At 39.6% G+C, this 17,741-nt stretch overlaps 2 protein-coding genes across 4 annotated transcripts; both read left to right on the forward strand.

Moving 5' to 3' along the window:
• The first annotated feature begins 8,647 nt into the window (after nucleotides 1-8,647).
• LOC104736612 (NADP-dependent malic enzyme 3) lies at nucleotides 8,648-12,887 on the forward strand. Of its 2 annotated transcripts, none has more exons than XM_010456625.3 (19): nucleotides 8,648-9,157; nucleotides 9,383-9,503; nucleotides 9,584-9,658; nucleotides 9,734-9,885; nucleotides 9,976-10,081; nucleotides 10,166-10,231; nucleotides 10,325-10,420; nucleotides 10,492-10,563; nucleotides 10,665-10,748; nucleotides 10,839-10,937; nucleotides 11,022-11,069; nucleotides 11,162-11,215; nucleotides 11,297-11,395; nucleotides 11,490-11,579; nucleotides 11,666-11,743; nucleotides 11,822-11,896; nucleotides 11,981-12,071; nucleotides 12,409-12,537; nucleotides 12,641-12,887. In XM_010456625.3, the coding sequence occupies exons 1-19, from the start codon at nucleotides 9,015-9,017 to the stop codon at nucleotides 12,727-12,729; spliced, it is 1,767 nt and encodes a 588-aa protein (XP_010454927.2). In that variant the 5' UTR covers nucleotides 8,648-9,014; the 3' UTR covers nucleotides 12,730-12,887. The 2 variants fall into 2 exon arrangements, 1 of the variants encoding a protein (XP_010454927.2); XR_015578164.1 differs by having other exon boundaries at nucleotides 8,710-9,157; nucleotides 12,412-12,537.
• Nucleotides 12,888-15,519: 2,632 nt separating this feature from the next.
• Nucleotides 15,520-16,926, forward strand: IAA28 (indole-3-acetic acid inducible 28). 2 transcript variants are annotated; one of them, XM_010456626.3, is made up of 4 exons: nucleotides 15,520-15,783; nucleotides 15,931-16,245; nucleotides 16,395-16,459; nucleotides 16,562-16,926. In XM_010456626.3, exons 1-4 carry the CDS (start codon nucleotides 15,656-15,658, stop codon nucleotides 16,582-16,584), a joined length of 531 nt encoding a protein of 176 aa, XP_010454928.1. In that variant the 5' UTR covers nucleotides 15,520-15,655; the 3' UTR covers nucleotides 16,585-16,926. The 2 variants fall into 2 exon arrangements, 1 of the variants encoding a protein (XP_010454928.1); XR_759605.3 differs by having other exon boundaries at nucleotides 15,570-15,783; nucleotides 15,931-16,310.
• Nucleotides 16,927-17,741: the final 815 nt, after the last annotated feature.

The raw sequence follows: 17,741 nt of genomic DNA on the forward strand, positions 1-17,741 counted from the left end.
CGAGTCCCTAGAACATCCTCCTCTTCATTGCCTTGATTCCACTATCACACTTTGCCTTTACCTGCACCACAAACACAAATTGAGATGCATGAGTATTTGATAAACACTCAGTGAGACAGTCCTCCAATCTACTGGGCTATACACACAAGCAACAGTGATTCCAATGTTCCAAACAAATAACATACAAAACATACAAACCAGGAAAACAAACATCATCTCGCTGGAAGGGAGTGTCGACCGACACCAGCCGAGTGTCGACCGACACCAGCCGAGTGTCGACCGACACCAGCCGAGTGTCGACCGACACCAACCGAGTGTCGACCGACATTGGCATTGGTGTCGAACGACACTACCCCACAGTGTCGATCGATACCTGATTTGCTGGTGTCGACCGACACCAAGTGGTGTCCTTCGCTGATGGTTGTTCGAGAATTGTAACACCCGCAACCCAAAATTGTGCGTTTTGGGGGAGGGTGTCGATCGTCACCAAGGGGGTGTCGGTCGACACCCTCCCCCAAAACGCACAATTTTGGGTTGCGGGTGTTACAATTCTCCACCACCAACATAGATTCGTCCTCGAATCTCGAACAACCATCAGCGAAGGACTCCCGTGCTACGGTCACCACGGCCCACACTCCTCCGAACAATCTACGAAAGGTCACCTCTAGGCAATAGACTCACACTCCAGGCATTATTTGCTCTCGACTTTTGGACTTTCCTTTTCTCATCGGCCTAAACCTTGAGTTTTATTGGCTCCTCATCAGACCGAAGCCTGCATGCCATAATATTGGCTCCTCATCGGGCCTAAGCCCGCATGCTATAATATATAAGGAAATCTAATACTCGTCTCTCGGGTTGCCACCCTACAACGCGCCCCCGGATCGTCATCCGAAGTCGATATACCAATCATGCTCTCAAGCCACAAATTCTTAGATTATGACGGTACTAGGAGAACCTAAGTCCCCCAAGAGTCGCAAGCAAACAATTTTGAACAAGTCTGAGTCCAATCCCTATCCAGGTTTCCTTCCCGTGGCTCGCGTAAGACAACAAAATGTCCTACCAACCACATATCCTCTCACTGGAATACCTCATGATAACACAAGGATCATCTCACTGCCCCACGGGCCACCACAAAGGCCAAACAAATGTCCTAAACAGGACCGCCACAAAGGCCACTCGTCTCGAAGGACCGTCACAAAGACCATTTGTCCCGAAGGACCGTCACAAAGACCATCTGTCCCGAAGGACCATCACAAAGACCATCTGTCCCGAAGGACCGCCTAAACAAGCACTCTGGCTAAACAGCCCGCCACAAAGGCCACACAATTGGCTAAACAGCCCGCCACAAGGGCCACACACGACTAAACAGCCAGCCACAAAGGCCACCCAATGTCTCAAAAGACCGCCACACACGGGCGCAATGACTCAAAAGTCCGCCACTAAGGCCACACAAGCCCCTCCAAGGCTCCCGCCACTAAAAATGGACAAATTATAACTCACATAAATATTTCCATTTTTAGACTTTCCACTTTTGGAACTTCTATTTCAGGAAACTTTCCTCCAAAAGCCCTGCCTCACGGAAACTTTGTACCCCGAGCACCACCTCATCTTGTTACTTAGTCGCACAACCAACCACCCCTAAGCGACCCAATAAACAAGAGAGATGGGCTGGAATACTCCATTCCCGCTCTAGCCACGAATTACAGATGGGACCAGGCTAGACAAGCTCAAGTCGCGGCTTGCTTCTCATACCACTTCTTAAACCTTGCCCTCATCTTCGCCTCAGGCTCCCAAGTCTGCTCCTCAACACCATCACATTCCCAAAGGACTCTCAACAAAGGAATCTTCTTGTTCCGAAGTTCCTTGATCCTCCTCCCGAGAACCCTCACTGGTTTCGCCTCCAAAGTCATGTTAGGCTGAAGATCCTCAGGAATCTTAGCCAACAACTGATCATCTTCACGGAGACACTTCCGCAACATAGACACATGGAAAACCTTATGGAATGCTCGCATAACTTCAAGTAACTCCAGTCTATATGCCACTGGTCCAACTCGCTCAATCACTCTGAACAGACCCATATACCTCAGGCTCAACTTAGTCTCAGTCAATGACCTGTTCGGACCCCGCAATATGACCATCTCCTCCTCCTATCGGCATAACTTCTCTGCCGATCCTGAGCTTCCTTCATGTTCAGCTTGAGAACTCGAATCTTCTCCGAGGTCTCCTGAACAAAATCTGCCTCGTACATGCTCCTCTCCCCCACTTGAGTCCAGCATAACGGTGTACGACACGACCTTCCATACAAAGCCTCATAAGGAGCCATGCCAATACTCGCCTAGTAACTGTTGTTATAAGCAAAATCTACCAAGCTCAAATGATCTGCCCAATGGCCACCCTAATCCAACACACACATCCTCAGCAAATCCTCCAACGTCTGGATTGTCCTCTCTGACTGTCCATCTGTCTGGGGATGATAAGTTGTACTCATATGCTCCTTAGTGCCCATCTCTGCCTGAAATTCCCTCCAGAACACTGAAGTGAACTTGGAATCCCTATCAGACACAATGCTCGCTGGCATCCCATGCAACCTGACTATCTCCTTCATATACTTCTTAGCCAAGACCGCTGCTCCATCAGTCTTCTTAATGGCCAGAAAATGTGTCGACTTAGTCAACCGGTCCACAATGACCCAAATAGCATCAAACGTCCTGGACACTGGCAAACCAACCACGAAGTCCATAGTAATCATATCCCACTTCCACTCTGGAATGGGAAGATTCTTCAGCAAACCACCTGGTACCTGATGCTCAGCCTTCACTAGCTGACACACATCACACCTCTCAACCCAACTAGCCACGTCCTTTTTCATCCCGACTCAGTGATAGTACCTCTTGAGATCATGGTACATCTTAGTCGCTCCTGGATGAATAGAGAACATGCTCGCATGAGCCTCTCTCAAGATCTCCTGCCTGAACTCATCATCGTGAGGCACACAAATCCACCCATGCACCACAATAGTACCATTAGCCGAAACCAAATACTCTGAATCCACATTCTTTGAGGCATTCACCAGCCCCACATCCTTCTCCTGAGCCAACAACACTCTGCTCAACAGATATGCTCTATCAGCTGCAACCAAACCCAACGGCTCTTGAGAAATAGCCGAAACCGTCCACTTCCGACTCAAGGCATCTGCAACCAAGTTAGCGTTACCAGGGTGATAGGCTATCTCCAAATCATAATCCGCCACCAGCTCCATCCACCGCATTTGCCTCAAATTCAGCTCGGGCTGAGTGAATATAAACTTCAGGCTCTTATGATTTGTAAACACATGTACCTTTGCACCATAAAGATAAGATCTCCAAATCTTTAGAGCAAAAACTACAACACCCATCTCCAAATAATGAGTAGGATAGTTGTCCTCATGCTTCCGCAACTGCCGCGAAGCATAGGCAATCACCTTCCCATGCTGCATCAACACACACCCCAAACCAACTCTGGATGCATCTGTATACACCACATAGTGTTCTCCCTGCTCAGGCAACGCCAACACTGGAGCGGTAGTCAACATCTCCTTCAGGCTTGCAAAGCCTTCCTCACACTCCTGTAACCAGACAAAAAGAACATCCTTCCCTGTTAACTTAGTCATATGACGTGCTCTGCTCGCAAACCCCTACACAAACCTCCTATAGTAACCTGCCAACCCTAGAAAACTCCTGATCTCCGTGGCATTCTGCGGTCTATGCCAATCCCTGATAGCCTGAATCTTCTCCGGATCTATACAAACCCCATCTGCAGACACAATATGACCCAGAAAACCCATCTCACGCTGCTAGAAACTACACTTGCTCAGCTTAGCAAACAAATTATGCTCCCACAGCTTCTCCAGAACTGCCCTCAAATGCACTACATGATCTTCAAGACTCTTAAAATAAACCAGGATGTCGTCGATGAAAATGATGACAGACACGTCCAGAAACTCCTGAAACATGTTGTTCATCAATCTCATAAACGCTACTGGCACGTTAGTCAACCCAAACGACATCACCACAAACTCATAATGCTCATACCTCGTCCTGAAGGTAGTCTTCCTCACATCTGCCTCATCTATCGGGATTTGATGATAACCCGACGCCAGATCTATCTTGGAGAACCAAGTAGATCCTCTCAACTGATCCAACAACTCATCGATCCTCGGAAGAGGGTACTTGTTCTTCCCAGTGACCCGGTTGAGACCCCTGTAATCAATATACAAGCGGAAACTCCCATCCTTCTTCTTAACGAATAACACCGGCGCTCCCCACGGTGATTCACTGGGACGGATGAATCCCTTGCTCAAAAAATCCTCTAGCTGCTTATTCAGCTATGCCATCTCTGCTGGAGCCATCATGTAAGGAGCCTTGGATAACGGTGTCGTCCCTAGTTCCAGTTCAATCGTAAAAGGATCAGACCGAGATGGTGGTAATCCATGCAATGACTAGAACACATCCTCAAACTCCTCCACAACCTGAATACCGCTAACCGCAGACTTCACCACTGACTCTGGCATAGATATGGTAACCAGATAAGCATCACGGCCCTTCTCGATCATCTTCCCAACCTGAATGGCCGATATCACGAGACTCCCCGAAGTCGGTCTAATCCCCTGAAAAACCAACTTCCCTCCTGAGCGCTCAAACTCCACTCTACCCCGATGACAATCCAGATGAACCATATGCCGATGCAACCAGTCCATCCCCAAGATAACTTCATACATCACCACTGGGCTGATAAGGAAATCCGCAGGCCAAGACTCTCCCGCGACCTGAATATCAATACCCCTCGCTCGACCAATAACTCTCAGAAACTTGCCTCCAACAACTCTGACAAATCCCGCACGCTCTCCGGGATCTCCCATGACATCTGCACTCTCTGCACACTCTGGGTTAATGAAGCTATGAGTAGCTCCAGAATTAAACATAACATGGGACTTAAACCCTCCGACCAACAGGGTCCCTACACAAACCTCATGTGTTGAGAACCTAACACTTTATCACATGACAACATAAAATATGAACTTACTAAAAATTCAAAAAGACAGAGTACCAGAAATTATACGTGTGATCGCCCCGGCACTGGTTCCACCAGTCTCTACAGTCGTGTAGACCTGTGGCGCCTGCTGAATCTATGCCACCTGCTGCCCTCTCGGCTGCACCTGCTGCAACACTGCCACTGCTACCGGCTACAACTTGGGACACAAGGGCCTGATGTGCCCTGACTCCCTGCCATGATAGCATACACGAGCTGCTGCCGTCGGAGCACTCCTCTTGGGACAGCTAGCAATCTTGTAATCCTTGCCCCCACACCCGAAGCAACTCGGACCACCCGGCCTCTGTGTAGCCTCCCATCTCCTCTTGGTTCCTTGCGCAGGCTTGTCGCCCTTGCTAGAACCTCCCTGATGTTGAGCCTTACTAGGCTGGACTGTTGGGCTAGCCGCCAATGATTGTGCCCGGATATCCTCCTCGATCCCTGTTGCAGTCTCAACCAGCTCTACACGCGTAGCATAACTCCGCCCTCTACAGTGAACCCTCAAATCATCACGTAGGGCCGTCAAAAACCTCCTGATCTGAGCCTCCTCAGACTCCATATCACGACCCCCAAACCTCAGAAGTCGGCTGAACTCCAGGTCAAGCTCACGCACTGACCGAGTCCCCTGACCTAGCTGAAGGAACTGCAGCTCCAACCAATCCAGTGCCTCTCTAGGGAAATACTCGCGATTGAACTCCAAGACGAAGTCAGCCCAAGACATCTCCCTCTGCACTATCCTGGCTACCACAGAACTCCACCACAACTGAGCATTACTAGTCAAATGGTGGACCCCAATGTCCACCCAAAACTGCTCAGGACATCTCAGAGTATGGAAGTTCCATTCCACACTCGTCCTCCACGCATCCGAAACGGTAGGATCAGTACCTCCCGAAAACTGCTCGGTACCAATACGGCCCATCTTTGTCAGCATGCTAATAAAACGAGAATGGACCCCCACATCCGCAGCCACTGATTGCCGCTCCTCCGCCACCACTGGTGGCACTACCTGAGCCTGAGCCGGTGCCACTGGCGGCAACTGCGCTATCAACTGTGCCAGCAAACCCGCAAGGTCGACACCCGGGACTCCACCCACTGGGACTCCCAAACCTGGGGCCCTAACATCACTGGCTACTGGAGCATAAACACCGCCCCCTCCGGCCACACTCATGGAATCCCCTTGGACACCCTGTGACTCGCCAACACCCTCTGCTGTCACATTCTGGTCCGCAGTCTCACTAACCGCTAGGACTCTGCTCCTACCACGAACACGTCCGCGTCCACAACCACGTCCGCGTCCACGACCACGTCCACAACCAGCAACAGCATCCTCTCTAACCATCTGCACTACCATGAATAGAAGGCTAAGCACGCAATTATCATAACACAGAAACATAAACTCTCCGTGGAATCACACTGTAAGCTCGAAGAGGATGTTCTAGGACTCCATGCCACACACAATTAACTAACTCACATAATCAATCAAGACATGTAATCCCAACATCAACAACAGAAACCTAGTGAACCCAAACCTAGAACCGTAAGGGCTCTGATACCAAACTGAAACGACCTGACCCGTTTTTTTTTTTAAAATAATAAAATAGTAATAATAAAAAATAAACTATAAGTAGTGGTTCCATACCCACTAGCCACCTAACCACAATCACAAACAACAGCAGAATAAAAGATACCAATATCCAATAATACTCAATAATAGAATAACCAATATCCAAACATAACCATTCCAATGTCAAACAACAGGAAACAAGAAACCGACAACCTAGCAAGTTCTAAAAACCCAACTCTATAAACCTAACAATGCCACACAACAACCAAATCGAGTCTCTAGAACATCCTCCTCTTCATTGCCTTGATTCCACGATCATACTTTGCCTTTACCTGCACCACAAACACAAATTGAGATGCATGAGTATTTGATAAACACTCAGTGAGGCAATCCTCCCATCTACGGGGCTATACACATAAGCAACAGTGATTCCAATGTTCCAAACAAACAACATACAAAACATACAAAACAGGAAAACAAAAATATCATCCGCTGGAAGGGAGGTGTCGACTGACACCAGCCGAGTGTCGACAGACACTGGCATTGGTGTTGACCGACACTACCCCACAATGTCGATCGACACTCCACCTGCAACTGCGATCCGCTGCTAAGTCGAGAGTTGAATCTCGCTCCCAAACTCCTCCAACTCGTCAAATACTCAAAACTCAAGCCGGAGACATCCTTAGAAACCTGTAGCAACCAATCCCCAGCAAGAAAACACACAAAACAACAACAAACAAGCAAGAACAAGGAAATCAAAGGCTTAGATTAGCCATGGTCATGCACTCACCTCTATGCAGGAAGATTTTGAACAAATCCACACTCCCAGCAAGATTCCCACATGTTCCTAGCCTTGAATCCTCACTCCCACAGCAAGATCTCACCCACAAAGTCTTAAACTCTCACAATCTCTCTCTAGAACCTCAAGAACAATTTTCTCTATTTGTTTTCTCTCAAAGCGGCGTGAGACAAAAACATAACACAACCCTAGGTCGTTTTCTCCCTTTTAAACCTTGGCTCAAAGGTTTTCTTAAAACAAACCGGTCCAAATCGATAATTAAATAGAACTGGTCAAACCAGAAATTAATGGTGTCGACCAACACCCCCTTGGTGTCGATCAACACCTTCCCCTAAAAGACACAGTTTTGATTTGCGGGTGTTACAGAGATGCTCTAAGATTTGTTATTAAAAGAACATGATGATTATGTGTGGCGTGTAAATTCGGATAAAATCTTTTGGTACCGATGAAATCTGAAAAGACGATATTGGAGATAAATGCTTGTGCCTTGTGGGTTGTGACATATTTCAGTCTTACCTGATTTATGACAATTATATGTGACCCAAAAAAAATGTTCTCTTCCTAAACATTTGTCCAAAAAAACAAAAAAACTTGTATATAAACTAGACTAGATTGATCTTTTACTCTACGCTTCTTTTAGTTTGAGTGTTCTGGTACTCGGTTCGGTTTCAGATTGGAGTCGTCCGATTCTGGGGTTTGAGTATAGAAATTTAGGATCCATTCGATATTTTAGAATTTTAGTTTGAGTTTGTTCGGTTCTGAATATTTTCAGTTTGGTTCCAAATACCCAAAATATTTTGAAATGTTTTTAAAGATGGTTACATTGGAATAAAATTTGATTAAAATTGACCAAAAAAACTAAGAATTTTGTGATATTTTGGTTGTTTGAGTATTTTGACTATTTTGATATAAATATAATTAATATTTTCGGATTTATAATTGTAACTTTGGTAATTAAGTAATTATATCGAGTCTAAATATAAAATATTATAGATATATAATTATATTTCGAGAATTTTGGATATCCATTTGGTTCTGGGTTCTCGTTCAAATATTTTACCAGTTCCCAAGTTTGTTTCGATTCCATTTTTCGGTTCGGTTTTGATTCCAATCTTCCGTCCCGGTTCTTTTGCACGGGCCTAATCTTTTGCTCAATGTAGGTAAATTAGATGAAAGAGAGAAACAAAATGTGACGAAGAAGGGTTTAATTGTAACATATGGTAGTTTGGGGTTTACAGCTTTACAATACTTCTCAAATTTTAATGAGGTAGTTCTACATCTAAAACTAATATAAGTTGTTGGATCTGTTTTGCAATTTTTTTCAAAGACAATAAGTACGAAACTCTCGTCGACGTGTTTTCCTCCTCATCTTTTGACAAAGAAAAAAAAAAAGAAAAGAAGATTGTTTTAGACAAGAAGTCATTGTCTCCGCCTATACTTCGGCGATTATTATTCACATTGTCCTCTTCTCTGATCCACTTTAATCTCTTCAACACAATATCACTTTCCTCCTCTGAAGCTTCTCCCTTTCTTCTTTTAATCGTTTCTCTTGTCTCTCTCTTATCTGATCCAATTTGTGAAAAAATGAGTACTAATTCAACTCAGATCTCCGACGAGTATGTCTCCGATAACAGTTCCGGCGTCGGTGGTGGAATCTCAGATGTTTACGGTGAAGATAGTGCTACATTGGATCAACTCGTCACTCCTTGGGTTACCTCCGTCGCAAGGTGCGCGATCATAATATATTTTTAGGTTTTTTTTTTTTGGTTTTTAATATAATTTCAAGATTCGCGAAAAAAATGGTTTATAGTTTCTTGATTTTGGATTCTTCTGTGTAAATAGAATTGGTTTTTTTAATTTAAACTTGCAAACCAAGAAATGTCATTTGTTTTTTTTTTTCAATTAGTGTGTTGATACTAGAAATTTGTAATTTTTGTTTTTTTTTCTAACAGTGGGTATACATTGATGCGTGATCCTCGTTACAATAAAGGACTTGCCTTTACTGAGAAAGAGAGAGATGCTCATTACATTACTGGTCTTCTTCCTCCTGTGGTTTTATCTCAAGAAGTTCAGGTGAATTTGAGGTTTGAGTAGAATCTTCATTTTTGTTTTTGTTTGAGGTTATGTTGATTTCAGTTTTCTTGGTTTTATAGGAGAAGAAGGTGATGCATAATCTTCGTCAGTACACGGTTCCTCTGCAGCGTTACATGGCTCTCATGGATCTTCAGGTAATACATTGTTCTGTTTTGGTTTAGTTTTTTTAGACTGTTGTGAATCTTGATTGTGGATTCTGAATCTTTTAGGAAAGGAATGAGAGATTGTTTTATAAACTGTTGATTGATAATGTGGAGGAATTGCTTCCGGTTGTGTACACACCGACGGTTGGTGAGGCTTGTCAAAAGTATGGAAGCATTTATAGGAGGCCACAAGGTCTTTATATCAGCTTGAAAGAGAAGTAACTGTGATTTAAATACTTGTCTACCAATATATCATTTTCCATTCATTTATTAAGCATTTTTAAGTACAATTTTGGTAATTCTAAAAGGGGGAGGATTCTTGAAGTTTTGAAGAATTGGCCACAGAGAGGAATTCAAGTTATTGTTGTCACTGATGGTGAGCGCATTCTAGGTCTTGGTGATCTTGGTTGCCAGGTATAAACAGAGTTTTCAACACTAGAAAACTTAATTTTCTCTTTTGTCTTCTGTTGATTTTGAATGGTTGGTGATTTTTTATAGGGAATGGGAATCCCTGTTGGGAAGCTTTCACTTTACACAGCTTTGGGAGGAATCCGTCCATCGGCTGTAAGCACCGAAACCAAAACACTACTGAAATGTTTAAAGAATTCTTAGTTGTTAATTATGATTGATTTTTTTCTATGAATGTTATACATGTAGTGCCTTCCAATCACAATTGATGTTGGTACAAACAATGAGAAGCTTTTGGATGATGAGTTTTACATTGGCCTTAAACAGAAGAGAGCAAACGGAGAGGTTTACTAATTATCTTTTTACATTTCTTGTGTTTCAGAGACTGAGAAGTCTGGTTACTTTTTGTGATTCAGGAATACTCAGAGTTTTTGCATGAGTTCATGTGTGCTGTTAAACAAAATTATGGAGAAAAAGTTTTGGTGCAGGTACGTCATATGATTTGGTTCTTGCAAAAAAAAAAAAGAAAATCTGTATTCTTCAATATTTTGTTGATATAATTAGCATAACATGTGTTCTTGGTTGTCAGTTTGAAGATTTTGCTAACCACCATGCTTTTGAACTTCTCTCTAAGTACTGCTCTACTCATCTTGTTTTTAACGATGATATCCAAGTAAGAAGTTTTGTTCAACATTAGTAGTACCGTTTGTGAGTTTTCGAAAGTGATCACTATCAAAATAAATTGTGATGTGTAAATTTGTAGGGTACTGCATCAGTTGTGCTTGCTGGCCTAATTGCAGCTCAGAAAGTACTTGGTAAAAGCCTAGCTGACCATACCTTTTTGTTCTTGGGTGCTGGAGAGGTGAGACTTAATAACATATACCATAAAAGCTTTTTTTGTCAAGTATTTGTTATATTGCTAAAGCTTTTTTTATCTTCTTTGAAGGCTGGAACCGGAATCGCTGAGCTCATTGCTCTTAAAATTTCGAAAGAGGTAAGATAGTCTTGGGCGTTTTCGCCTTTTTGATAGTCAGTTGATTCCTTTGCTCGTTCTTATAATGAATCTGTGACTTTATTGTTATGCAGACTGGTACACCAATTGATGAAACCAGGAAGAATATATGGCTTGTGGACTCAAAGGTATTGTTGATTACATTATTGTTAGTCATTGCTTTCTTGTTCATTTTATGAAACATTTTTTTTTTTTGGATTATCTTGTAGGGACTAATTGTTAGCTCACGGAAAGAATCTCTTCAGCATTTTAAGCAGCCATGGGCGCATGAACATGAGCCCGTTAAGGAGCTCTTGGAAGCTGTTAATGTACTCTCAAAATACAACTCATCTTAAGATCGATCTGTTCATGAGTAGATGAGAAATATTTCTAAGACTGTTTAAGTTTAATGTCTTAATTCAGGCAATCAAGCCAACTGTGCTTATTGGAACCTCTGGTGTGGGTAAGACTTTCACAAAGGAAGTAGTGGAGGCAATGGCCACTTTGAACGAGGTTTTATTACCTTCCTTTTGATCTGGTTTCTCGGTATCTAGCTATGTTCTTGTTTCTGATGCTAATCTTTATGTGGTGGGTTACAGAAACCTTTGATTCTTGCTCTCTCAAACCCAACTTCTCAAGCCGAGTGCACGGCGGAAGAAGCTTACAAATGGACCAAGGTCACTATCTAATAAAGCTCATTGATAACCCTAGAAATATCGAAATGCGGCTAAAAGAAAGCTTGTGTTTGATTATAGGGTCGTGCAATATTTGCAAGTGGAAGCCCATTTGACCCTGTTGAGTATAACGGCAAAACATTCACGCCTGGCCAGGTTTGTTTATTTTTATTGGGAATATACTTGTAACACGTTTATGGACAATTCACAGCTCATGTCCTTTCCACACTCCTTGTACAGGCAAACAACTGCTACATCTTCCCGGGTCTCGGTCTTGGTTTGATCATGTCTGGTGCTATTCGTGTCCGTGATGACATGCTTCTAGCAGCTTGTAAGTATTCAAGGCACTCTTTAGATAATGAAACTGATGCATTAATGTTAGCATAAATACCTAAAATGCATCACTCTTTTTTCATTAGTTTTTTTAATAGTCTTCTAACTAATCTATATATGCCAAATATTTTTTTTTGTTCCACACGATATATTTTTGATCATTCTGACTCATAATTTTTCATTTATTTCGTTAATTAGCCAATTGAAAATCCACCACATGAAATCACGATAAATCGGATCCTCATATGAAAAGTTTATATCAAATGTAACCGTTACGACGATATAGACCAATTTGTGTATCTTTTCTAATCTGTGTTTCCTATATGTTCTATCAGCAGAAGCACTAGCCTCCCAAGTGACGGAAGAGAATTTTGCGAACGGATTGATCTATCCGCCTTTTGCGAACATCAGGAAGATATCTGCTAACATTGCAGCCAGTGTGGGAGACAAAACCTACGAACTCGGTTAGCTTCACAAATCTTCATATTGTTAATGTGATGAACTGATGATGTCAAAATATATATTTGAATCAAAAATGTGATGCCAAGTTGTTGTCGTTTGTTGCAGGACTGGCATCGAACCTGCCTCGTCCTAAGAACCTCGTGAAGATGGCAGAGAGCTGCATGTACAGCCCTGTCTACAGAAACTTCCGTTAAACATTCTTTACGCACACTGTCCTCAGCTTTTTGACCTTTTGCTTTTCAGTTTTGGTGCTTTCTATACAGGACAACTTCTAAACTGTTTTTACTGTTATATTAACTTTTTACTAATGAGATAACACTTCTTTATTAATAGTAAAATAATGCTTGACTCATCATAGTTGTCTTACTCATTAGGTTTGAGCAATGTTTAAAAATTTGCTAGACGCTAGACAGCTGATTTTGAGATTAAGGGATTAGAGAAAATGGATATTGACCTTTTAATTTATTGCTTAGGCTATGTGCTGATTTGTTTTCTTCTATTTTTTTGTAGTATATAATGATTTTGATCTCTAAGTAGCAGTTTTGTAATTTTCCTAATTTTGTATCACACTTAGATCGTATTTTACATTGTCTGTTGCACTTGCACCACACAAATAATATGGTTACTCATACCACATTTTTCTTGTCACCAATATTATTTGTATTGTGTCACCAATGACAAATTCATTTGATGCTTTACTAATACCATCATTTGTTTGTTATAAAAAGCAATTATTATCTACTATATTAAAAGATTAAAGTATAAAGCCAAAAGGAGTGTTAAAGAGAATATTTGAAGTGATTTTGGGCCTAAAATTATAATCATTGCAAAGTCAATGATCCCATCCATCATATCTCAAAAGTCAAGAAAAGATAAATAAATAATGGTATAAGAGAAAGATAAAAAGTAAATTTGCAAGTGGTGGCCCTCCATTAGTAGCATAAATTATTTATGCTAATGATGATGGCTTTGGTTTTTTTTTTTTTTGGTTAGAATGGTTAATACATTCATTGAACATCTATAATTGTTCTTGACCTTTTTGTGATTATTTCCTTTAAAAAATGATAAGCATGCCTAAATGTGTACTGAGTATTGGTATCAAAATGGTCATCATAACTTCTTAGTTTAGAACACATTATTTCTAGTTTATAACGTAGTTTTTTATGTTTGTTTTCTCCTTGGGTGTTAAATAAGAGTATATGAATTACAAGTGCAATATATTACCGCTGTCTATTAGATAACAATACGAGGACAGTCAGTTTAACTAATTTGGCAAGTTATTAAGTTGTGCCTCATGGGATTGCTGACTCAATAAATACCTAATCCATATCTAGTATTAAATTTTATAACATTCAAGTATCCTAAAAACATTTGAATGTCCGATATGTTTACTATAAAATAATTACACTTGATATTTTTTGGTTGACATGTGAATTATATATATTAACAAATGGAAAAAATTATATACAAAAGTCTGGAAATGTAAAGGATTGGTAAAAAGAAAAAACAGAGCAAAAGACAAAAAATTTGTAAAAAGCCGATGACAACACATCCTCCAAAACCTTGGTACTCTAGCATATGACAGTTGGAATACCCCTAATTAACCCATTTTAGTTAGGTGATTTCACCAGCTAAAATTACAGCTTATTTGATTATATATGTGTCACAGCTATTAACTTTTCTTAGATTGAGTTGAAAGATCCTTAAACCATCTTGATATATTTCTAAAGTTAAACTTGATTACCGTATCGGTAATATCATTACTTTAATCTTCATGGGTGGACGAATTCCGTAAACCAATCAATTATGTAACTTGAAAAAAATGGACAAACATTAATACATTATGGACTAAGGAGGCCAAATTACAGCAACAAAAACTAAGTTGGTAGTGGACTTTTAGTAGTGGAATTCTAAGTATACAATTAATATTTGCAATATATATATATATATATTGCAAATATTAAAATATATATATATATATATATATATTAAAAATTTATATATTATGTAAAAATAAACAGAAGAAGGTTTGTAAACGAGGGAGAAACGGAAACCTACTACTTTCTTCCTTTTATTGGTAGGCACTCATTTAAGCATGCCTAGGAATCTCTTTCTTCTTTCTTGTTTCCTTTTCTATGTCGGCCTCCACTCTCCAGTTTTTTATTTACACAAAAAAAACTCTTTAGATATGGCCATGGAGATGAGTCGATGAGGATGATGATGATGATGGTTTCGATGGTGATGACTTGATGAAACAACCATGCATTATACATATTTCTTTGTCTCATGATCAGTCATGATATGCACACACGGTTACATGTTTACATATAAATTTTTTTAATATAAATTGTCAAGATATGAAATTTGCTAAAATGCATGTGTTACGAGATCTTTCGAACTTAAAGACATTATTAATGTCACACATGTCATGTAGAAGAGAAGCAACTTATAGTTTTTCTTTTGAAGTTTTAGCTCGATGATGTATAGTTTTATAAAAAAAAAGCTATATGATGTATGGTTCTTCGGTAATTTCCGATGAGTTTTATAGATTCACAAAAGTTTATACTAAGCCTACTATAGTGGAAATCAGAAGATCGAAAGATGATTTCACATTTCATGATTCAGTTAATGATTATCATTATGCGAAGGCCTAATATAACCTAATAAAAACTTTATGATTTTGATTAAATTAATGTTTAATATAAGCAATAAATTTGATAAAATCATTCTTATTTTGACTCTTCCAGTTGGGGCAACTAATCTGGATTGTTAATTTCATAGGAATGGTTGGTTAAAAAATATTGTTCTTTTAAATGTTTGTTTCTTGTGAATTATAACTCTAAATTTGTTTATAAGATTTCTTGAACAATCATGGAATAATGTATCCATCAATCAGATTCATAGAATCATACACGTATTTAACGCATTTTGACATTCAGAATATAATCCTTACAAAGTAGGATCTGTTAGGTGATTATTAATACAAAAATAAAATCTCTTTTCATTAGAAAATATAAAGAGAGAGGCCACTTTTATAAAGATTGGGATTGTAGTTCCTTTGACAACCACCCATATAAAAATACTCCCCAACACCCAAAAAGACAACACAAACTTAGAAAAATGGAAGAAGAGAAGAGATTGGAGCTAAGGCTGGCTCCTCCCTGCCACCAATTCACTTCCAACAACAAGAGCAATGGATCTAAGCAAAGAAGCTCGACCAAAGAAACATCATTTGTTTCCAATAACAGGTTCTTTTAATCCGTTCTTACAATCTTTTTTGTATTTACAATCAAATTAAATCATTGTTGTTTATAATTTGGGTTTAGGTCCGGTATTCCCATGATTATTTGTATAAATCATGGTTACTAAGTTATAACTAGAAATGGCTAAAACAGGGTTGACGCAGCACCGGTGGTGGGATGGCCGCCGGTGAGATCATCCCGGCGAAACCTAGCGGCACAGCTAAAAGAGGAAATGAAGAAGAGGGAGAGTGATCATGAAGAGAAAGAGTTGTACGTAAAGATCAACATGGAAGGAGTTCCCATAGGAAGAAAAGTCAACCTCTCAGCTTTTAACAACTACCAACAGCTTTCACATGCCGTTGACCAACTCTTCTCTAAGAAAGATTCGTGGGATCTAAACAGACAGTACACTTTGGTCTACGAAGACACTGAAGGAGATAAAGTTCTGGTCGGAGATGTTCCGTGGGAGTAAGTTCTTAAAAAGAGTTTGGTTATTGATCTCAACATCATCATGTCATTCTTTTTTTTTAAAGGTCATAAGCCTAGGATATTTAATTATCTGATGATAATATGAATCATTTGGAGAAATTAATCATAAAGTTTACTTTGTTTCTTAGGATGTTTGTATCGACCGTGAAGAGGTTGCATGTTTTGAAGACCTTCAACGCCTCCTCGCTCTCTCGTAAGACTACCTTAAAGTTTTGCTTACGAAATTCTTTTCTTACATCTCACTTATATGCAAAACTAAAATATATGTATATTTCGTGTTGTTGTTTTATCCCAGCTAGAAAACATGGCAAGGAATAGAGTGAGGTTGGCCAAAATCATCACTTTGATGATTTGTTTTTAAATGTAATTTTTGTGGAAACTAATAGGGTTTGGTTATTAAACCCAAAAAAAAAAAAAAAAAGGGTTTGGCTTGATTTACTGTGTTTCTTTTCTTTTCTTTTTTACTTAGAATTTATCTTAACAACTTATGTTATAGGTTTTTGATTGCTACGTTTTTTTGTTGTTGTTTGTTGTTGTAAATATGCTGTTCGTTCCAGTAATCTAAGTTATTATGTTTATCGCGTGTATAAAGCAGTGGCACTGTAAATTTACTATAGTGCTTGATATTTGTTGAAATGGATGTTGGTTTCGCAGCGTTAACTTTTTCACTTCTTACTTTTCTAGTTAATATTTTCCTACATAAATCCAAATTTTTATAATATTACTAGATTAGAGTCCGTTCCTATGGACATGTTATTTAATTTTAATAGATTTAAAATTTATTGTACCAAATAGAGAAATCTTTTACTAGTAAAGTAGTAAGTAAGGGAGTTATTTACTTTTTTTTTTCGTAAGTAATTAATTTTTAATAAATGTTATTTCGTAATTTTTTATTAAGAAAATAACTACCCGCATATAAATGTGATTACTCAATTTATTGTATTTCTCTCAATTAATTGGTTATTACTAATTTGATAGTAAAATGCTGTTGTACAAATTAGCATAAATCCAAAACTATGATCTAAATACAAATTTTGTATCGTTTCATCAAATTATGAAAAAACACTATTTGTAAAGACGTTTATATAAACATGCCAATGAATATAAACAATGCACAAAATGAAGTATACCGTAATCGAGGAAAGTGATGCGAAATGTTTTTGGGGTATTTGCAAAAATGCTTATATGCTATTTTGGAGTACATCTCTTGAACAAGAATTAGATATGTACATTAATGACGTTCGAGATAATGAAACACTTGCTTATTGAAGTCTCTTGGAGAACTTGTTCATATGTTGCTAGAAACTCGGAAAAATATGTCATATTCTTAGATGTATATATAGGTTTTTGAAGTTGGTTTTGATTTTGGTTGTTGCTACTTTAACTGTTGAGGGATGTCTTTTAGCAACTGAGGTGAAGACTCATCCATGCAATCAGATCAATGTTCAATTTTTGTGTTCTATATTTTAAACCTT

Source organism: Camelina sativa, chromosome 13, assembly GCF_030686135.1.
Source record: "Camelina sativa cultivar CO46 ecotype springtype chromosome 13, ASM3068613v1".
Taxonomy (NCBI): Eukaryota; Viridiplantae; Streptophyta; class Magnoliopsida; order Brassicales; family Brassicaceae; genus Camelina; species Camelina sativa.